The 18,826-nt window shown below is 38.1% G+C and overlaps 1 protein-coding gene across 1 annotated transcript in view; it reads left to right on the top strand.

Moving 5' to 3' along the window:
• The first annotated feature begins 5,216 nt into the window (after positions 1-5,216).
• The window catches only part of SLC25A13 (solute carrier family 25 (aspartate/glutamate carrier), member 13), a 74,391-nt gene continuing 60,781 nt past the window's right edge, over positions 5,217-18,826 (top strand). Inside the window, exons 1-3 of the mRNA XM_010293721.1 lie at positions 5,217-5,264; positions 9,126-9,268; positions 15,888-16,003. Of these exons, the coding sequence (XP_010292023.1) occupies positions 9,159-9,268; positions 15,888-16,003 (226 nt within the window). The 5' untranslated portion in view covers positions 5,217-5,264; positions 9,126-9,158. The remainder of the gene's footprint in view (positions 5,265-9,125; positions 9,269-15,887; positions 16,004-18,826) is intronic.

Here is an 18,826-nt window from a genome sequence, read left to right as displayed (position 1 = left end):
TCCAACCTAGTGTTTCTGTGATTCTGTGCTACTTAGCGTAGGCTTACACTTTTCCAAAATGTAATTGTAATGTTTGACTCTGAGGATGGGAACTGTTTTTAGAAAATAAATGGGTTTTTTCTCAAGGCTGACTGTGCTCAGACTCATCAGACTGACTATAATAGAAGTACCTGCTTAGTAGTTACCAGCTTCTCAAAAAGTGCTTCTTACCCTAAGTGCTTGGGGTAGTTATGCCAAATGCCATCTGAATGTATATATATGAATATATTTCATTCCTAGGTGAAATTCTTAGTTAACCTTTAGGGAGGTCTGGTTGAGAAGGTCTTTTTGATCTGCATTCTGTGCCAGCTCTCCTTGCAGTTGTCTGATTCCCTCCTTGGTGAGCTGGTCCACATCTTGCTTGCAAACTTCCCTGTGATGCTGAGCTCTGCATAGTTTGCTTTCCATTGCAGCTCACAGTCAAGTTGTTTTACTTGGATTCTGTCATGAAGAAGGAACAGCAGTGCTTTTGCTGAGGTGAGACTATGCTGAAGCATGTTGGGGTAAGGAAAAATGGTTATTGGGGCAACTGAAACGAGAGACACTGCCCTGGAGAGATGTTCATGCAGAACGCTGTTGTAATTTATGATGCTGCGTGTGATGATGGAGAGTGACCAAGGGAAGTTGCTACGTTAGAAGAATGATTGTATATGTTTGTGGTAGTATTAGTGTAAATATGGAAGAAGGATGATTCTCACCTATGTAAGTAAGTTAGTTGTATTAAAATACAAAATGGAGTGTTGTTTTAGCATAATACTTATATGGTATTAATAGATTTCTGGTCTGAATTCAAACTTGGCCAATAACTGCACTTCAACTCATTTCCGATATTCCAGTCACTCATTTAAACAAGAATGTAAGGTCAAACCCTGTTTTCATCTCCTTTGGAGTCACACATATTGCGAGTGTATGTATACTTTTAGACAGAAGGAAACATTATGATGATCTAATCTGACCTCTTCCATAAACTCGGCCACATGTATTTAAATCTTACAGGTGGACTCAATAACTTGTCATGAAACTAAAGAACACCTCTAGAACACATGAGGTTTCAATCTTGATTTGAGGTCTTTTAGTGGTGTCAAATACATTGCGTTCTTTAGTCTTGTTTAAGAATGGAAGAACTTTAAAAAAGTAACCCTAATTTCAACATGAAGCTACTAGAGCTTGCGATCACTTGTTAGGCCTTTCATCGAACATCTTCTCTCTGTATGTGCCTGTAGATGGTGTCCTCTAGAATTAAACAGACTGAGCTCACCGGTGCCCAGCAACGAGGTACCCCTGCCACAGCTCCGGTTCTCTGCTTGGAGAAGGGCTGCTCTCCAGTGTCTTACTTTCTTGGTGTCAGGAGTTTTTAAAATAATGAGGTAAAGGAGGAGATCTTTACCTCCATCAACTTTCTCCTTCACACTTGAGCTATGTTCAGGTGATATTAAAGTGATCTTTACCATAAAGGTGAGAAGATCAGACTTTTTATATTTACCGTTAGGTTCATGCTATATTGACATTAATTCTGATTTTTCTACTGCCGTTTTTCTCTCTTGTTTACCCATAGTGGTGCTCTTTACTGGGTGGAGCACAATCACTACTTTATTAGTCCTTTTGTATCTTTTGATATCACATACCATCTGAAAACCAGTTCTTTCTGCCTTGTGTATGACATATATATTAATAGATTCGATTGGAAATATAATGCAATTTTCTTTGATTCCCAGTAGATTCTGTTTTCTTGCATTGTTATACAGTTATATTTTTCTGGGAAAAGTCTATTTGCGTTTGCCGTTGAGGGTGGAAGTGAGACTGAAAATACGTGTCAGTGTAAAATGCGTACAAGTCAACAAGGGAAAAAGAGCTCTGCTTGAGAAAATGGGCTGAAATTAAGATGAAGGTGCAAGGGAGTCTATGGGTATGAACAGCTCCAGTGTGCAAATCAATCCATGTGTTACTGTCCCTCACTTGGAGCTTTCCCTTTCTCTGTGCACCCTCTGTCTCCCTTTGTTGAACATCATTGCTAATGGGAGGGATTTGGCATTTTTAAATTCAATTCTTACATTGCCTGAGCTGGCTGGTTCTTCATGTACAGCGTAATGCACATATACACATCATATGTTGGCTAAAACTTTCAAGTATCTACCTTAGGAATGAAAATCCCTGCTGACTTTTTCTGTACATTATCCCAGTCTTTTCTGTAGCATGCCCTGACTTTGTTATAATCCTGCACTTTAGTTTCTGTACTCCCTGTTTTCTCCTGTTTTTTTAAAACTAAAGTTGTTTGTTGGAGAGCTTTCTTCACTGAACCTTACTGAGTAGAAGTTACAGGTTTTTTTGAAGCATTAGTGTTTGTTACAAAGCATCTCTTTGTAAAGAGCAGTAACAAACATTATTTCCCTGAGATCTGCTTTATCAAGTGCCTTCTCACACAAGTAGAGAGACGTCATGCTTACCAGCTCATCGCTGGTTTTATCTCAGGCTGGTTTTTGTCTTTACGGAGAGAAGATAAAGTAAAATGGAGAAGTTTTTCCCATAACAAAACACATCACCTACGCCCAGTTATGTAAAAATCTGTAAATATCACCTGAGTTGACTGAAGGAGAAGCAGCTTGTGTCTGTGGGTCACTTTTCATGAGGCATGCTACCTGTTGGCTTGCAATCTTGTTGGCATCAGGTTACTTAACCCACCTTCAACTGCTAAATGTAACTGGGAACAATTTTCAGAATGGTATTGAAAACAGTATTTTGACCTTTTCCAGAAGGGGAATCTGCTAGTAACGCCTGTCGTCGGGACCAGTTCTCATGTCTGTGTGCAGCTTCAGCTTTGCCCACAGCTGGGGATGGATGAAAGACTGGATTAAATACTTCTTCTCTTAGCGCTGGTATGGCTGCATTAGCATTGGTCCTCCTGAAGCCGTAACGTTACGTAGTAGAGGCTTTTCTCCTTGCTTGGGATCGAATAGACCTTTCAAAATGGAGGTTGTCCATGTGTGGGTGACACGTGGACAAACCCATTACGCAGTGCTAACCATCCCTTTCCTCTCCTGTTTCCTGGGAAATAGAAGAATGTGGAAGTAGACTGCAGGAAATGAAGGGAAACTGTGGTCTGCAGCTTCTGCTTTCGCTGATGGTCTCCAATGTCTGTGTTTATTCATTGATCTGGCCAGCTTCAGCCTGTCTTTCAGTATATGTTTTGAAATAAACTTGCTATAAAAACACCACCAAAATCCCCTCCATAATCAAAAGGGCATTGAAAAATGGCAACTGGGCTGTGAGTACATTTTGTCTCCTGAGTTTCCCAAGATGGTTAATGTCAGTAAAACCAAAGAAAAATCAGTGGAAGTTCATCTATCAGCATGTACCCTTTTCCTTTGTTCTTTTCATCCCTGATTTCTTTAGGCTTAGTTTTCTGGGACAGTATAAAATTTAAACTTCAAGGCAGATGAAGTGTGATACTGATTTATTTTTAATGGCTATAGGTGTTTGAACTGTCTTTTGTTTGCCTGTATAGTGGCAAGATTCTGCAATGCAGCAGTATAGAAATGTTGGGTTTTTTTGTTTCCACAAAATTCCTAATTGCTCTAGAGCACCAGATTTTTACAAATGGGGTTAAAGTAAATCTCTGCTTACTACACAGTGATTACATTTAGGACAGCTTGTACTTTAGAAAATAAACATTTTTAGATTCCCAGCTTCACAATTACACTTTGATTTTTTTCAACTGCCTCCACATGGATTTCTGTGCAAACAGAATTGGGACTCCAGCTGTGGACTCTGTTAGTTGACTCCTAGCATGACTTTACATGTGCATTTTCCTTTTTAAAAACACTTCTAAAATTTTGGAAGAAACCTTATTCATACACTTTTCTTAAAAATACTCTGGGGATTTTTATTCTTTTTTTTTTCCCCTTTTTATCCTTTCAAATGACCCATTTAGGGTGAGGAAAAACTTACTAAAGATTCTTCATTAAATGTATGTGTGAGGGTATAATGCTGTTATACATACTTACAGAGACTCCTACCATTTTCTGCAGTAGTTTAGTGTGCTACTAGAAATGCACTTGCAGTCACATTCGCCTTTACAGTCTACCATTGCTCTGGGGAGTCAAGAAAGTAGGTAGTCGTGTTTTATTTATAAAGGTTCTGATACTTAATTCTTAGGTGAGTGTAAGATTTTACATCTTGCCCTTTGGCTGTTCATTCCTCATTGCAGAGCTGTTTTCACAAGTTTTTTGAAAAAACAGGTTTGCTTGCAAAATATTTTCTTTTTAAATTAGAAATAGATTGATATGCTTAATTGACTTATCAGATGGTGGTTGTTATGTTGCCAAGCAAGACTTTATCAAAGTATCTTGAAGAAAGAATGGGAAACTCTATAGTAGGTATGGACTGAAGCGATGAATCCACTTTCTGACAAAAGCAGCAAATGGATGGCATGGTATGCCAATGAGGAAAATGCTGATGGACTTACTCCATGGAGGATATAGAATATTTTTAAGTCAGTGTTTTGGAAAGTAGGTCTTCCTAATTATTTGGGGTTTGTGGTGGTAAATGTAACTTCGATTTTAGTTGTAACTGGCGGGTTTTCTGATGTGCAGAAAAATCTAGATGCTGTGCTTTCTAAATTTGTTTCATCAAAAAGGTCTACACTGTAAGTTTAAATAGTTTAACGTGTTGGAAGTAGGAGGCAGAAGTAGCAATAAACCGAATAATTACATTGGAATTTAGTCTCTTAGTTGCTTTCTTGGACAAGTTTGTAAGTCTGAGTATTTTATTCTTGCCATCTATCAGTTGGGGGCTGTGTATGGTACTCTGAAATCCTTAGATGAAAAATGCTGGAAGTATAAAAATCTATATGGTAAAGATGGTATAATGCTGAATCCCAACAGAGAGGTATGTTGAAAAGATTTGATACTTGAATATCTTTATGATTGTTAATGTGTCCTTGTTTAAGAATTGCAGGGTTGCATAAGGGAGGCAGTTACAACAAAAATGATGAATAACAGTGTAAATATGAAATAAGTAAAATAGGCATGGCCAGCTAAAGTAGTACCTAATTTATCTAAGGTGAACATGTATTTTCATCACTTGTTCTGTTGTTTGAATTCTTCCATTTAAGTGACACTTTGACATCTTTTGTACAAATTATGCATATTTAATATAGTTGTATTTACTTGTAGGTGGCTCTAACCAAGAGAGCTGATCCAGCTGAGTTGAAAACAATATTTTTGAAGGTATGTATAAAGTAAATATTTTACTCTGTCTGTGTAAATTTTTTGTATCTTTTGCTCCTTTATTGCATGATACAACTCTTGATAGTTTTTCCAACCATTAATCATTCACTGTATTATTACCACGTTAGACTTAAATACCATTATCAGAATTGAACAATGCTCACCAAGAAGTCAGATACATTCCTGAGTGATTATTGTATTGACTCAGAAGAAGTATTACTATCTTAGAAAAAAAAAGCATTGTTCAGAGAACGGGGTGGGAGTTTCGGTATTATTCCTACAAGTGGTAAAATGTTCATATAGACACCTTGCTGTTAGACCATTTAGTAAACTTTCTCCTTCCTTCCTTCCTTCCTTCTTTCCTTCCTTCCTTCCTTCCTTGATCCATTTCCTAAATTTAAATAAATATTTCTAACCATCCTAAGATTTAGTAGTATGATGTCTGTATCAGTTTGGTAGTCTGGTACGAAAAAGAGTACAGAAATAGTGAATCTGGAGAGTATATGGGAGGTAGGTGCCGCAGTGCTACAGGGAGTTGTTGTACCTGAATTATTTTTATGAAAGGGTTGAATGCCTGAGAGTGCATACCTTTCCAAGTTCTTTCCTCCACCTTTCCTCTCTCCAGCGTCATGCCCCACTCTCCATGCACTTCTTGGCATGTTTTCCATTGTCCCTTGTGAGCTATTATTAACAATGTGTGTAGGTGTCACTATGTATATTGCCAGTATTTATAGATTTATCATATACTGTCAGTATTTATAGCTCTGAAATCAGATTTTCAGTTGAGAAAGATAGGATTTAACTTACTAAGTCCTGGAACTTGTATCTGTCAGGAAAGCAAAAAGACTCTTGAAAAAGAATGGGATAACAGAATTTTCAAAAGCAAATGCTTGAAGAGCAAGAGCAAGGCAGCAGCAAAGGCAGACAAGGAGTTGACTGCTGACCCAAGAAGATGGTAGCTTTGAGGAGGGGAATAAACATGGCAGAGAGATGCCTGGTTGCTTCTGCAATATGAGGCAGCGCTAAGTTGTGGTGAGGGAGTTGGTTGGTTTGCTGAGAATAATATGAAAGTTGTTTCCTACCTGCCTGTGGGTATTCACCTCTCTTGCGTTTCTGAGGATCGTAGCTCCCTCAGCTTTCAGTTTTGGTGGAATGAATGGGTCATGGTTGAGCACACTAAATACCACCTCCAGTTTCTATTTCATCATTTTCTGCTTCCCCTTCCACTGAAAGAAGAGGTCTCAGTAAGCAGAGTCGTGAAGTATGAGCTGAATGTTTTGCTCAGTGTAATACAGAAATTGTCATGCCGCTTACCACTGAGAAGGGAAAAGGATGAGTGAATGTGGTATGTTGTTTTGTGCTCTACAAATAAGCGATGGCCAGAATGTTAATTAAGCTGCTTCAGATGATTTTAAGTGGTGAGGCCGATACAGTTGCTTCTGCAGGTTGTGGGATCTTCACGTATAAAATAACTTGACAGGGATTCTTTCTACTTCACTTAAGAATTAAAAAATATGATTCCCATGTAGGAATGGTAGCCTCTGTGTAGAAATAAATATGAAGCTATCAGTTTAAATACAGTTGATTACAGTCAACTTTTGGCATTTTTGATACATCAAAACCCCAATAAAATGTTTGCAAATCTTATTTCAAGTGGGGTTGAACTGGTTAATACTTGACTATCTAAAATGTACAGAAATAAGTTACCAAAAAGCCATTAAGTACTATTGTATAATATCAAATTCTCTGTGGGTATAATTGCCAAAGTGGGGAAAAATACAATTGTAAAGAACCATTTTTTTAATGTTTCTCTTCCAAAACCAATAGAATTGATGTTTTTCTCTTTTTGTTATGATAATTTCCAAGAGTAACTCTACTTTTTCTAAGTCTTCTACCATAACCCCTAAGAGATTAGATTTTAGTCAAAGTGATCAAGCTGACATTTTCCAAGGTCATTTTCTATATGTAGCATAGAGTACGTGATTGGATTTCAAATACACTCGAGTAAATCACAGTGACAAGAAACAGGGGGACACTGAAACCTTGTGCTGTTTTCTGTTATTGAGTGCCCTAGCAGGGGGTTAGCCTGGAAGAAAAAAATGAAATATAGAAGCATAGGCTGTCTGACTTATTTGATTTGTTTCTCAATAGCAGCTGTGTTAAAAGTTTTTGAGGCTAGGATTCTGAAAGATTCTGTCTCCCTGCAAATGATTACATTGAAATCAATTGATCTGCTAGTTCTTATAAAAGTATACAATTGAAAATTCCTTGCAGTGTATCAAGGCAAGCTTGCGTTACGAACAGCGTCTATTGAAACATGAATCCTTAAATGCTAGCCAATATATAGATGCCAAAGCAAGTTACGTTTTGTTTTGGCTTGCTTCTCTGAAGCCTTGTTTCTTGAAGATATTGCTGTACTTGAAGACTGTATTTATATAGCACTAGAAGAAATAATCTACTTACTGTTACACTTCGGCATCCCTCTGAGAGTTATATGCCTACAGCAGGTATAACGGTACTCTGCAGGCACCAGTGTAACTCTGTGAAATGAAAACTGGCAGTTCCTTCCCTTAGCAGAGCCATAGCAATGTAAAACAAAACACGTGTCTTTGAAGTACGCTGAAAAATAGCAATAGGCATCTAATTTATTTGTTACATTAGTGTGGATAATGCTCTGTGGGGAGCTGCAACAATGGTTTATCATCCTACCTTACCTTAAAAAAGAATAAGAAATTAACACTTGCTTTCCTGTTCTCAGTGTGTGTTTGTTACCCTGAGACAGAGCTGTTTCCCTTAAAGCTAACACATGGTTCTGCAAATATTGCCTGGGATTTCTTTTCCTCTTAATTATTGTCCTTATCCTTTTTCTTTCCTTGAAAACCACTTTTAGGGTTGATTTCAAGTTTATCCTTCTACAGAAAATGAGGGCTTTAAACTTTAAGCGAAGACTGAGGAATCAGAGTAAGGGCAGTAACAAAGGCAGTTTTATTTATTCAGGTATTATCTTAAAAATATTTCAATACTCCTTTTCCTTGTTATGTAACATGTTACTGGAAGCTTCCCTTGGGAGTAAATACTCTTGGGTCTGTTGAGTGCTGTTTCTGGAGTAGTATGTCAGTATCTGTGGTACAAAGCAGGAGTAACGACGTATGCCAGTGGTGTTTGGTAAGGTCTTGGACCCCTTTTCTTGTTTCTGTAGTATGCTGAAGTCTCCAAGTTCTTGATTTCTCTTACATTTTTCGGCAAATGCTTATTCTCTGGTCTCCTTTCAGCAGTTGAACCAAGAAGGAATATATGTAGGTTCTTTACTTATAGACCAACCATTGCCAAAGGTGATGTGGTGGGAGTTTCTCCAGAACAGCACCCCCAGGTGGACACTCCTGTGGGATCATCTACTCCACTAGCACTGTAAAGTCATTTTACAGGTGTAAACCTACCTTCTCATCCCAAAGGACTAATTTCAAAAAAATAAAATATGCTGGAGTATCCTGTTGCTGTTATAGTTTCTGTGGGTCAGAGGTGCCACACGTATGCTTTTGCACGTCTGCTTCTTGTTCAACTTCAGAAAACATTTGGTACTGGGCTATTAACGCTTTCTAGATGACCATGGAGAAATTGTTGACATGATAAAAAAATAATTGTCTGTCTACCATTCTTCTGGCTGGGAAGCCAAGCCTGCAGCTGCTTGAGTAACTTCCCACTTACTCTCTCCTGTTTGGGTGTGGGCAGTAGGTTCTTCAGAGCAGAACTGTCTCATCTGCTGTAATGTAAGCCTGCTCCTGATTGGAAACTATGGGTAGTGGTAATAAATAGGTGGAGAAGGATGTATTTGAGGCACTAAATATTGTATTAATTTAACAGTATGCAAGTGTGGAGAAGAATGGTGAATTCTTCATGTCTCCAAATGACTTCGTCACACGGTACCTGAAGATAATTGGGGATGGTTTGCCTAATCCAAGCACTGTACAGCTCCTTGCAGGTGTGGTGGATCAGACAAAAGATGGGTAAGTGGTTTTCTTTGTGTTTTTTTTTTTTTTTCTTTTTATGTTGTTCATTTAAAAAGTACCAAACCATTCTTCCAAAACAATCTGATCCCTGCAGGGTGATGGGGCTTGTTTTGGGTTTTTGCTCTACCTCTGCCCCTGCCCTCCGGCAGGTACATAAAGGAATACAGTATCTTTTGAGTGGCTACTGTAGAAACAATGTTTTGGGCTGCATGTACCATTTAGCTGAGCAAACCATTTTCTGTATACTATGTATTTTTAATTCATTGAACCTTTTATGTTTGTTGGCTGGCTCCCCTAACTCCGTTTTTGCTTTCCTTCCATGAGTCTTTTTGTCTCTGTTTACTTTATGTATTTGTCACAAACACATTCAAATAGCAATCCAAAATAACTTTAGATGGTGTAGAAAGAGATCGTAGAAAAAGTGCCCCTGCTTTGTTTTGTTCTAGCACTGCTAAATGTTTATGCACTGTTTTTTCTCTGAACAGGGAGGAGTAACAACTAAGGTTTTTAGGGAGTCACTTTGCAATCTTGGGAAGACAGCAGTGAAGTTGGTTGCACATGGTTTGCATTTGAAAGGCTGACTTTGCCAATAGGCAAGATTAGCTACCCCTCCATCTTCCTCCCCCCTTCTTTAATGAAATCCTAGCTTTTGCTTTTGGTACTTGCCCAGGCAAGCTGTCTCTTCACCCATATGAATGCATTTTTTGAACCCTGCCTTTAAAGTATCTTTAGAGAAACTTTAGAATAATTAGCTATGGACTTAAAGTCTGTAGTTGTGGCATTTTTAGAAACCAGAAGACTCCAGGAATGACTCATATCAGTGGTTGCAGAGAATAAAATGTGAGATAAATAAAGCATGACTAGAGAATGCAGGCTTCCTAGGGAACAGATGCATGCATAACTGAGAACTTTTGCAATGGTTTCTGTGCTCTCTTTTCTGCTCAGCCAGCTTCATGTATCTGGCAGCCAGACACCTTAAACCTTGCAGACAAGTTAATGTGATAATTGTCACCCCTGGTAAAAAGAATTCTATAAAAGGTTGTATTGGTAACATTGGCATGATGGCAGCAAGAAAGTGGTGGCTTCAGATAGCATTTGACTGAAAACATTAAACATTTCTTAGATTTCTTCCCTGGTTTGATGCTTGCAAAAATGACATTTTCCAAATTGCACAGCTTCAAATCCATTTTGTAATAAGAAGATTGAGAGTATAATCCATACCTTGTGATTTGGATCTCCCTCACAAGCAGAAGCTGGTGTCAGGAAAAGCAAAATGTAAAACTGTAGCCTATGTGAACTTGTTGACAAGTTGGGATTTCATAACTTGGTGTGATCTTGCAGGAGTTTTGTGGTGTAGTATTGAGGCTTCTAATTGCCACTTTCTGCCACGAGTAAGGACTGTTTCTGCATTCCAGACTGCAGTGACAGGGGACTGCATGTTCCTGACATGTCTTTGGAGAGTCTTTTCTGGTATTGAGGCTGTCTTCTTTTTCAGTTGCTAGACTAATATGTGAAGAATGGAGAAAGTTCAGAAAGTGAGTAGCATTCATCTTTCTCTAACCTGGCATTTGTTGCCATCTAGCCAGGTATTTGTACCTTGTTCTAGTGGTGTATAAAGTAATTCGCAGAGTAATCATCTGAAGCAAGGGTCACTTGCTTTTTTGTTCCTGGAATGAAATCTCCTAGGGGTGGCAATAGACCTACTGCCTACTGGTCTTCTATTGAATTCTTTATAACTTGGCAGTCCAGAGCTCCCAGCTTTAAAGTGAGTACAAAACTGCTTTTGTTAGTGTTCATTTTTAATAGGCTGGTCAGTGTTTAGAGTCTTACACGTGTTAAGGTCATAAGAGTCTGTTCAATAATTCAGCTTTATTTCTACTATAAAATAGAAAGTAGCTTGCAAGACCAATGACAACTTAATTTTGTTATAGTGTTAGTGGGTTAACATAGCGCGGTTCTGAAAATACTGCTATGGTATTTCTAGAAGCATTTATCCACTGTCTTGGATCCTGGTTTTGCTCTGAAGAAGCATCTGTTCTTCATGAATTCACTCTTCACCAAAAGGGTCTAAGCCCAGAACCACCAGGGTTGTTCCTAGCACTATTAAAAACGTTTCTTAACTCATCCTGATTTTGCTGAGAAGTTAGGTATAGGTACCAAGTGTAATCAGTGAGAAATACTAAAATGGGTAAGTCACATGGGTGAAAGGCAGACAGCACAAGAGCTTCTGACTCATGAGCAGAGCAAATAGATAGGCAAAGAGTTGCTTACACCAGAACTGAAGAAGTCCTGAGTGTGAAGTGTAAAGAACAGTAGCTCTTGCGTACAATCTCACTGTGGTTGCCGTAGACAAAATCTCTCATGTAGTTCTAGCACAATTACTGCATTGCCAGAGATTAAGGATTTGAGGGTATCTACAGGCATTGCTAGTGGTGTGATAAAGGTACAAGACCTCTTAAGGCAGGCTCTGGTGTTCAATGAATATCTGTTGCCATGGGAGCAAGTTTTGCCTGTATCTTAAGGTAGGATATAGGGTGATTTGGAGGTAGACTTTCCTTCTGTCCTCTTAGAGAAGCATCTTTTTAAGGTTTCCTTTAAGAAAAGGAAATACTTTTCTTGGCCATGGCCAGAGAAGCCTTTCAGAGTAGTTGGTAGTAAGACAGATTTTTCAAAAGTGTTATATCAAGTGGCTGTAGTTTGTGTGAAACAGATTTGAGAGCCTTGACTGGTTCCTAGCCTTTAAGCTTCTCATTCCTAATTTAAGTTGGAAGAAAAAGCTTCATTTGCCTTGAGCTGGATTGGAAACTCCCCGAAAATACAGGGGCTTTCTCAAGGCCTATCAGCAGCAGGCCAGGCATTTTCCATCTTGCCTACTGTAACGTATTGTTTTTCAGTCTTTTGTTGTACTTTTAAACATCTGTCTAACAAAATAAGTATTTACTGCACATCTCTGTTTGGACTGTAGTAACTAACACTTTACTGAGAAATACTGTATGCTTTATTTTTAGAAAGGACAAACTATTCAAAAATAACACTTGGAAATGCCAGCATTTTCCATTATTATTGGATATAAATTTATCCTCTAATGCACCAATTTACACTATACTTAGTTTACCTAGGTTGCAGCGTAAAATAATAGATGTAGCTTCAATTTGTGTCCCATTATGTTATCATGTTTAAATTGCTGATACAGTAAAAACATATGCATTGATTTCTGAAGAAACCTCTTCATCATTGCATTTGTATGTATTGTTACAGTGGGTAATGGCTTTTTTTCTTTGCATGGCTACATACAGACCTTCTCTGGTGGAAATGGTCTATGTGGTGCCCAAATACCATGGGTGTGAGCACCAAAAGCAGCAGCATGGAAGAAAGGAGAGAGTAGTAAATAGTGGTCTTGCTGCACCATTTGTGTTGTGTTTGGACTGTAGCTCTTGTGTGTGGGTGTTTTTAAAATATCAGCTTTTCAATCTTCCTGAATAAATTGTGCAGTGTTGGCACTGTTAATGAGGATGTGAAGGTGAAGGAAGACTTTGGCCAGTTGGGCAGGATATCTTCAAGACCAAAGTAAAATTTTATAAACATTTCATCTTCCTCTCTTTGCACTGTTGAAATCACTAGGCTTTTCTCTGCTTCTCTAACATAAATGAGCACTTCTTTTAGTTAGATAAAATAATTCTTAAGTAGTATATTGAAGTCCATGTTAATATGTGCTGTTTAATGACACCTAATGATATTCAGTGAAGGGTTATGCTAAACCCAAAAGGGTGATGCTAAACTGGAGAGAAAATGTGTTACCCAGGCAACTACCTTTGTGCAGTATAGAGAAGTGAACATATGGCTATGTAGTACGTATTATTTCAGCATCTTTAAGCATTAAGAATCACACGTGTAATTGACTGTGAAAAATTACTGCTCAGTTACTGTATTGTATGGTCATAATAGAAGTAAATGAATACGTCATTGTTGTTAGAATAGATCTGTTGGGAATCACTAGCAGGCTAGTCTACTTAGGGAGCAAAAATACAATAAGAAGAAAATAGCTGGTTTAATTAACATGTAAAAATTGGGTTAATTTGAATTCAGCTGGCACAGCAGATATTAATGTCTCTTCTTTAATAGTCTGGCTAGAACCACACAATTTGTACACTTTTAATCTTCCTAGTACTATGAATTAATCGTTTTTAAAAATGGATATGGGGTTATTTTCAGCATCTAGCTCTGACTTACTAGGGGGGTTTATTACTTGCAAGTACTGACAAAGAATGCTTCTGCCAGTATAAAATCTTGTAGCAGTGTTAATACGTGGAGTTTTATTCAAATCCAGGCCTAATAACATAGAATATGTTCTTAACGAGTTGCTAGGATTCTGCTGAGATAGGTGCTGTATTTCTTTCCTGTGCTCTCATCACTGTTTGTGTTGGGATCTGTTGATAAGGACATACGTTGGTTGTTGACTCACACAAAAAGTGGCTTTATCAAAATGGTGTTGGCAGATATTTTATATTTTTAATTCTAAACAATCCTATTCTAGAGTCTTGTTCTGTCTGCTCTGTTCTTTCTGTGTGTGGGTTTTATAATCTTTGGGACAGAAGAATTCAGTGTTTTGTATCTGTTTGCTGTTGTGGAAGTTGTCAGGTATGTAGCCCTATGGGCTATGGGCAATGAATATAATAAGCTTTTATAACCTTAAGTCACATAGTAACAATAAATATGCCTAAATACAAAACTAAGTAGGTTGTGATATATTGGCTTAAAATTGAAGGAAATGTTGTGTTTTTTAAATTTTATTTTGGATTAGGAGACATGGGAGTTTTCTTCTATTTAAAGAATAGAAGAGTATCTGTGTATTCTGTGTCTAACAGTGCGGAGTACTGAGAGCTCCCAAGAAGTTTAAAATAAATGACTCTATGGCCTCCCCATGTGCTAATGTGTGCATATGTAGCAACTCATTGGCTTCTTTGCCAGTAAAGCTTAAGGCATATTTATATGTTTACTGGCATCATCAATTGTGATTTTATTATTAAGAATACCTGAGGAGGTTTCTTTTTTTTATTTATTTCTCACACTACATAATAACCTATGGTGGGAAGTTCCCAGAGCTAATTATTTGTTAGACTATTTCTGACTCTACATATGCTTTCTTTTATTTAATGCGTAAGAGGGAGGTAAAGTAGAACAGCTTTTTGGCCTTGTCTGTGCCATTCTTTTTTTTTTTAATGTCCTCTTTTGTTCATCTTCTCATGTTTTCATATTCTTCATGGAATTCAGTCTGTTACCCTGTGGATGTTTGGCCGCTGATGTGCAGCAAGCACACTTCTGTGTTACTTGAAATTAATTCTCTTAAGACAGGGTGACTGAAAATTGCTGTATGGCCATGGATTGTCATAACTTGATGGAATGAATGTCTTTCCCAACTTATTCAAACACTATGTTCTTCACTGTTACTGCATACTGAGTGGAAGTTTTCATTGAACCGGCTGCAGTGTCATTTTGAGTCAAAGTCCTAAGGATACAGTTAGTTTCTAATAAAAAAATAATTAATAATTTGGGTTTTGTATGTTTCTTGATATTTGTTACACTGAATTTTGTGCTTCTTGGAAATAAGTCTTTATTGCCCAGCTACTGCCATGTGAACCCATTAAAGCTATGTGCTTGCTACACTGACATAAAGCAGCCTCGAGAGAGGGCAATCAAACCTCCCAGACTGCCAGCAGGCCCTGCAGCCACACATTTGAAGACGATTTTAAACTGTATAACCTAGACATTAAAAAAGTAGCAAAACAGAAGAAGGGCCTTTGCCTCTTTAAGAATAGGAGTTTGATCTCCATTTGAACTGTTGGTTGTGACCCAGAGAAATTAGAACTGCTCAAGGTCTTTGCTGTATCAAAGTATCTACTGCTGGAAACAATGCCAAGTTGTCTAATTACATATTTCTGCTTGTTAACTAACTTAAGGAAGGGCACCTTTGCTTTTATCTGTGTTCTGCTACTACGCTTGTGTATTAGGAACCTGGCTGCAATAATGAATTTAAATAAACTGCTCTTGGGCTGAGGAAGCGCGTGCAGACTACTGCTTGAAATTTGTGACTCAACACGCAGGACTGGAGGGCTGCGATGGATGACTAATAAGTTGCTAGCAAATAGATAACACATTCCGATCGGTTCCATCTGAAGTGAGTAGCATCATGTAGGTCTTGAATGGATGTGCTTTCCAAAAGCTTTAAGTACTGAGTCTTGAGGGAAGTTACTCATATCTTTATTGGCTCTCAGTCTTGCCAGCGGAGGGAGGTAGACTCCCCCAGAGGGCAGTTCAGTTAGACATTAAAGGTGAGGTGAGTAGCCATGCTGAGTGCTTTGCTTGTTTTAAGTTCTGTTGTGACTTGCTGAGAGTAATAGTTCCTTGTTCAACAAAGTCATTTCCATCTAGAGATATAAAGGCCTCTTGACGGCATTGTTGCTGGGGCATTTTAGGAGAAGTTTTAATCCCTATTGATAACATTTTATACACATTTTGGTAGTGATCTTTTTTCTTTTGTATTATCTATGTTGTATTGCATTTCAGTTTTCTGCAAGCAAGTAGTTTCATAGCTCTTGCTTTTTACTTTATCCCTTAGGTTGATATCCTTTCAAGAGTTTGTGGCATTTGAATCAGTCCTGTGTGCTCCAGATGCATTGTTCATAGTAGCCTTTCAGCTGTTTGACAAGACTGGCAAAGGAGAAGTTACTTTTGGTAAGACTGTTCTTAAATGTACACTCTTAATTTAAAAATCCCTACTTATGTTAAATTCTATTTCACCTTCTTTTACCGTAGGAAACACAGTGATTGGTAGTAAAACTACACTAGTGCCAAGCAACTTTCTGGCTGAGGTTTTTTTTTAATCATTTATATGTGTGCAATATGAAGTCAAGGTCATGGTCATCTTCATGGTTTTCTCTGGAGAACTGGTCACTTCTCTTTTTCTCTTCCCCAACATGCTTGTGCAGGTCTTCAGAACAGCGGTAAAAGGTGACTGTAGGAAATGATTCTAAAACCGCAAGAAGGTTGCCAGAAGACTTGGGTGAATGTTGAGTCTAAAATTACCCTGAATTATTTTTTGTTTAAATTGGCTATATTTCAAGCTGGCTTCCTTTTCAGGCTTAAAACTTTCCTCTGTGAGATTTAACAGGAATAAATCCATTATTATCTTCCCCCCCCCCCCCCCCAAAAAAAAAAGAATTCAGCTATGCATTGGAGGTGTGGTGTTTGCACTGACAACATGAGAAATACTCAGGCCAGTTTAAAACTTTATTATGGGGACTGTTTATTTCTAGATACCATAGAGACAGCTTTTGATATCTGCAGGACTGTCTGCCACCTGCCTAATGATAAGGGCCATTCTGTCCGGAAGAAGGGTTCAGAAATTAGAAGTTTTGAATAACTTCAGACATTGAGCTTGCACTTCAAAAAGTATGGGGGATTTTTTTGCCCTAAGTACCTACATTGGATAAAACTGGTATTTCTAATCTGCTATATTTGACATGGTTATCCATATGTCTCAAGTTTTATTAATTGGTTGTTAAAACAGTTTTAAGTAAAAGGAAAGTTGGATGACATTGACTCTTTGGTTCACATGTCCTTTGTCTTTTGCTAGGATTCCCGACACATTCTTTATGCTCAGTTAGAATAGCTCTTCCCTTTGCATTTGAACTGACAAGATCCTGTTAACATTGCATGAAGCATCATCGTATTCCTTCCACCATCTCCAAAAACCTGTATTTGAACTTGCAGCTGGTGTGAAGACTTACTGTCTCTTCTTGTGTCTATTTTGGTTTTTCATTATTTTGGTTGTCTGTTAAGGTTGTGAAAGGTGTGCTTATTGTGCACAATATTACTTGTTAGAACAGCTTTGTAAAAATTAGTATGGATGCTAAAAGATTTGAAAGAATTTCAGGAAAAAGTTGTGCTGATTGTAACCTTGATGAAGGAAATATTTTGTGCCTAACAGTCTTGTGCATGTGTATGGACAGAGAGGCAACGAGAGATGGCATGCTTTTAAATCAGGAGGGCGTGCATATTTTGCAGAGGTTTTGTTCCAGTGCAGACAAACCAGGGTTCGTGGAATGCCTGTGATGTGCAGGTTCTTGTCTGCGTCAGAGCTTGGAGTGCTCATTAATAATCTAGGAAGAACTGTAGTTGTTTGATCTGAATGCTGAATCAGTCTGATTTAACTTTTTAACTCTTGACATTCTTGTTCATATTTTTCCTGCTGGCAAATGCTTCCCTTGGGGGTTGACACAGTGAGTCAAGGGATTTGTTTGGCATTTGAAGTCCATTGAAGTCCTTCTGGTGATGAGAGAAACTCCTATGCCAGGCTGTGTTTAAGATATTTGAAAGAGGAGACATGCCAACATTGGCAGAACCTCAGATAGCTTTTTTTAATTCCTTCCTCTCCCCCTTTGAAAGTGTAAATGCATTTGTAACTTCTGTATAGTACCTTGTGGCTACCACCCCAGAAAACGCCTGGATTAGGGAGGATGTGAGAGCTGTCTCAGCGTTGTGCATTCTCAGCAGAAACAGTTGACCTTTAGACAAAGCTAGCTTCTATTTTCTACCATAAGAAAAAAAGCTTTTTTCCCCTCCTATTTATGAAAATAACCCCTAACATTTTCACAAATAAATTATTACAATACAATCCTGTAACTTTGCCACTTGGTGCCTCAGTCGTGCATCTTTGAGGTTAATTATGAGATCTTTTTCCATTTACTTGAATGAGACTGGGATCAAGTCCTTATCAAGGTTAGGAGACTTAAATAGGGGTTTTGTATACTCTGGAATTACAGTGTGAAAGGAACAGAAGAAAAGGGAAAGGATCATTTTTCACTATACTGCTGTTAAGTGTAGTATCTCAAGGATCCCATTGTAAGTCTGTATCTCATTTTATTGTTGTAAAGAAGCAGCATGGTTTATCTGTGCAGTCATTGTTTTTCTGTATACTGAGATAATGGTATAAATATTTTAGCTTATACCGAATGGAATGTAGGGCTTCCCAGCTGTGAACGTCACGTTTTCTACTAAGCAAATCATCCAAATCTTTTTTTTTCCACAGGTACACTTAGCTTGGTATCTTTGTAAAACAAATTAATGATGTGCTTTGTGTCAATGAGCTTTACACTGAATGTCACATCCACGCTGTGGATATTTAGAGAAATGTTCTGGGTAAAGAACTTCCACTATTTAATACTTTGCACTTTTCTTGAAAAATGCTGCACGCTTCCTTTAGCTTTTGGATTGGAAATTCCTTTGCATTTTAGCCATATGTTGACATCTCTACAATTTTAAATGTTTCATTTCAAGTTACAAGTTAACTGTACCAGGTTCTTTGACAGAGCTAGCATCTATTTAAAAGGGCTGAGCTGCAAGCAGTGTGTGTTTGCGGGGGGGTAGTATTTCTAGTTTATTGGTTTTTGAGCTGAATGAAATGGCCACTAGTAAATTAGTGGCCACTGGCCAACTGAGACTACACCTGGCCATTGCATCATGTCGTAGATTTATCTGCTGCTGAAGTGTCAAAGC

The sequence above is a fragment of the Phaethon lepturus genome, unplaced genomic scaffold (assembly GCF_000687285.1).
Source record: "Phaethon lepturus isolate BGI_N335 unplaced genomic scaffold, ASM68728v1 scaffold43138, whole genome shotgun sequence".
In the NCBI taxonomy this organism is placed as follows: domain Eukaryota; kingdom Metazoa; phylum Chordata; class Aves; order Phaethontiformes; family Phaethontidae; genus Phaethon; species Phaethon lepturus.
Note: the sequence above shows the minus strand (reverse complement) of the source record. Positions and strands in the feature narration are given on the sequence as shown.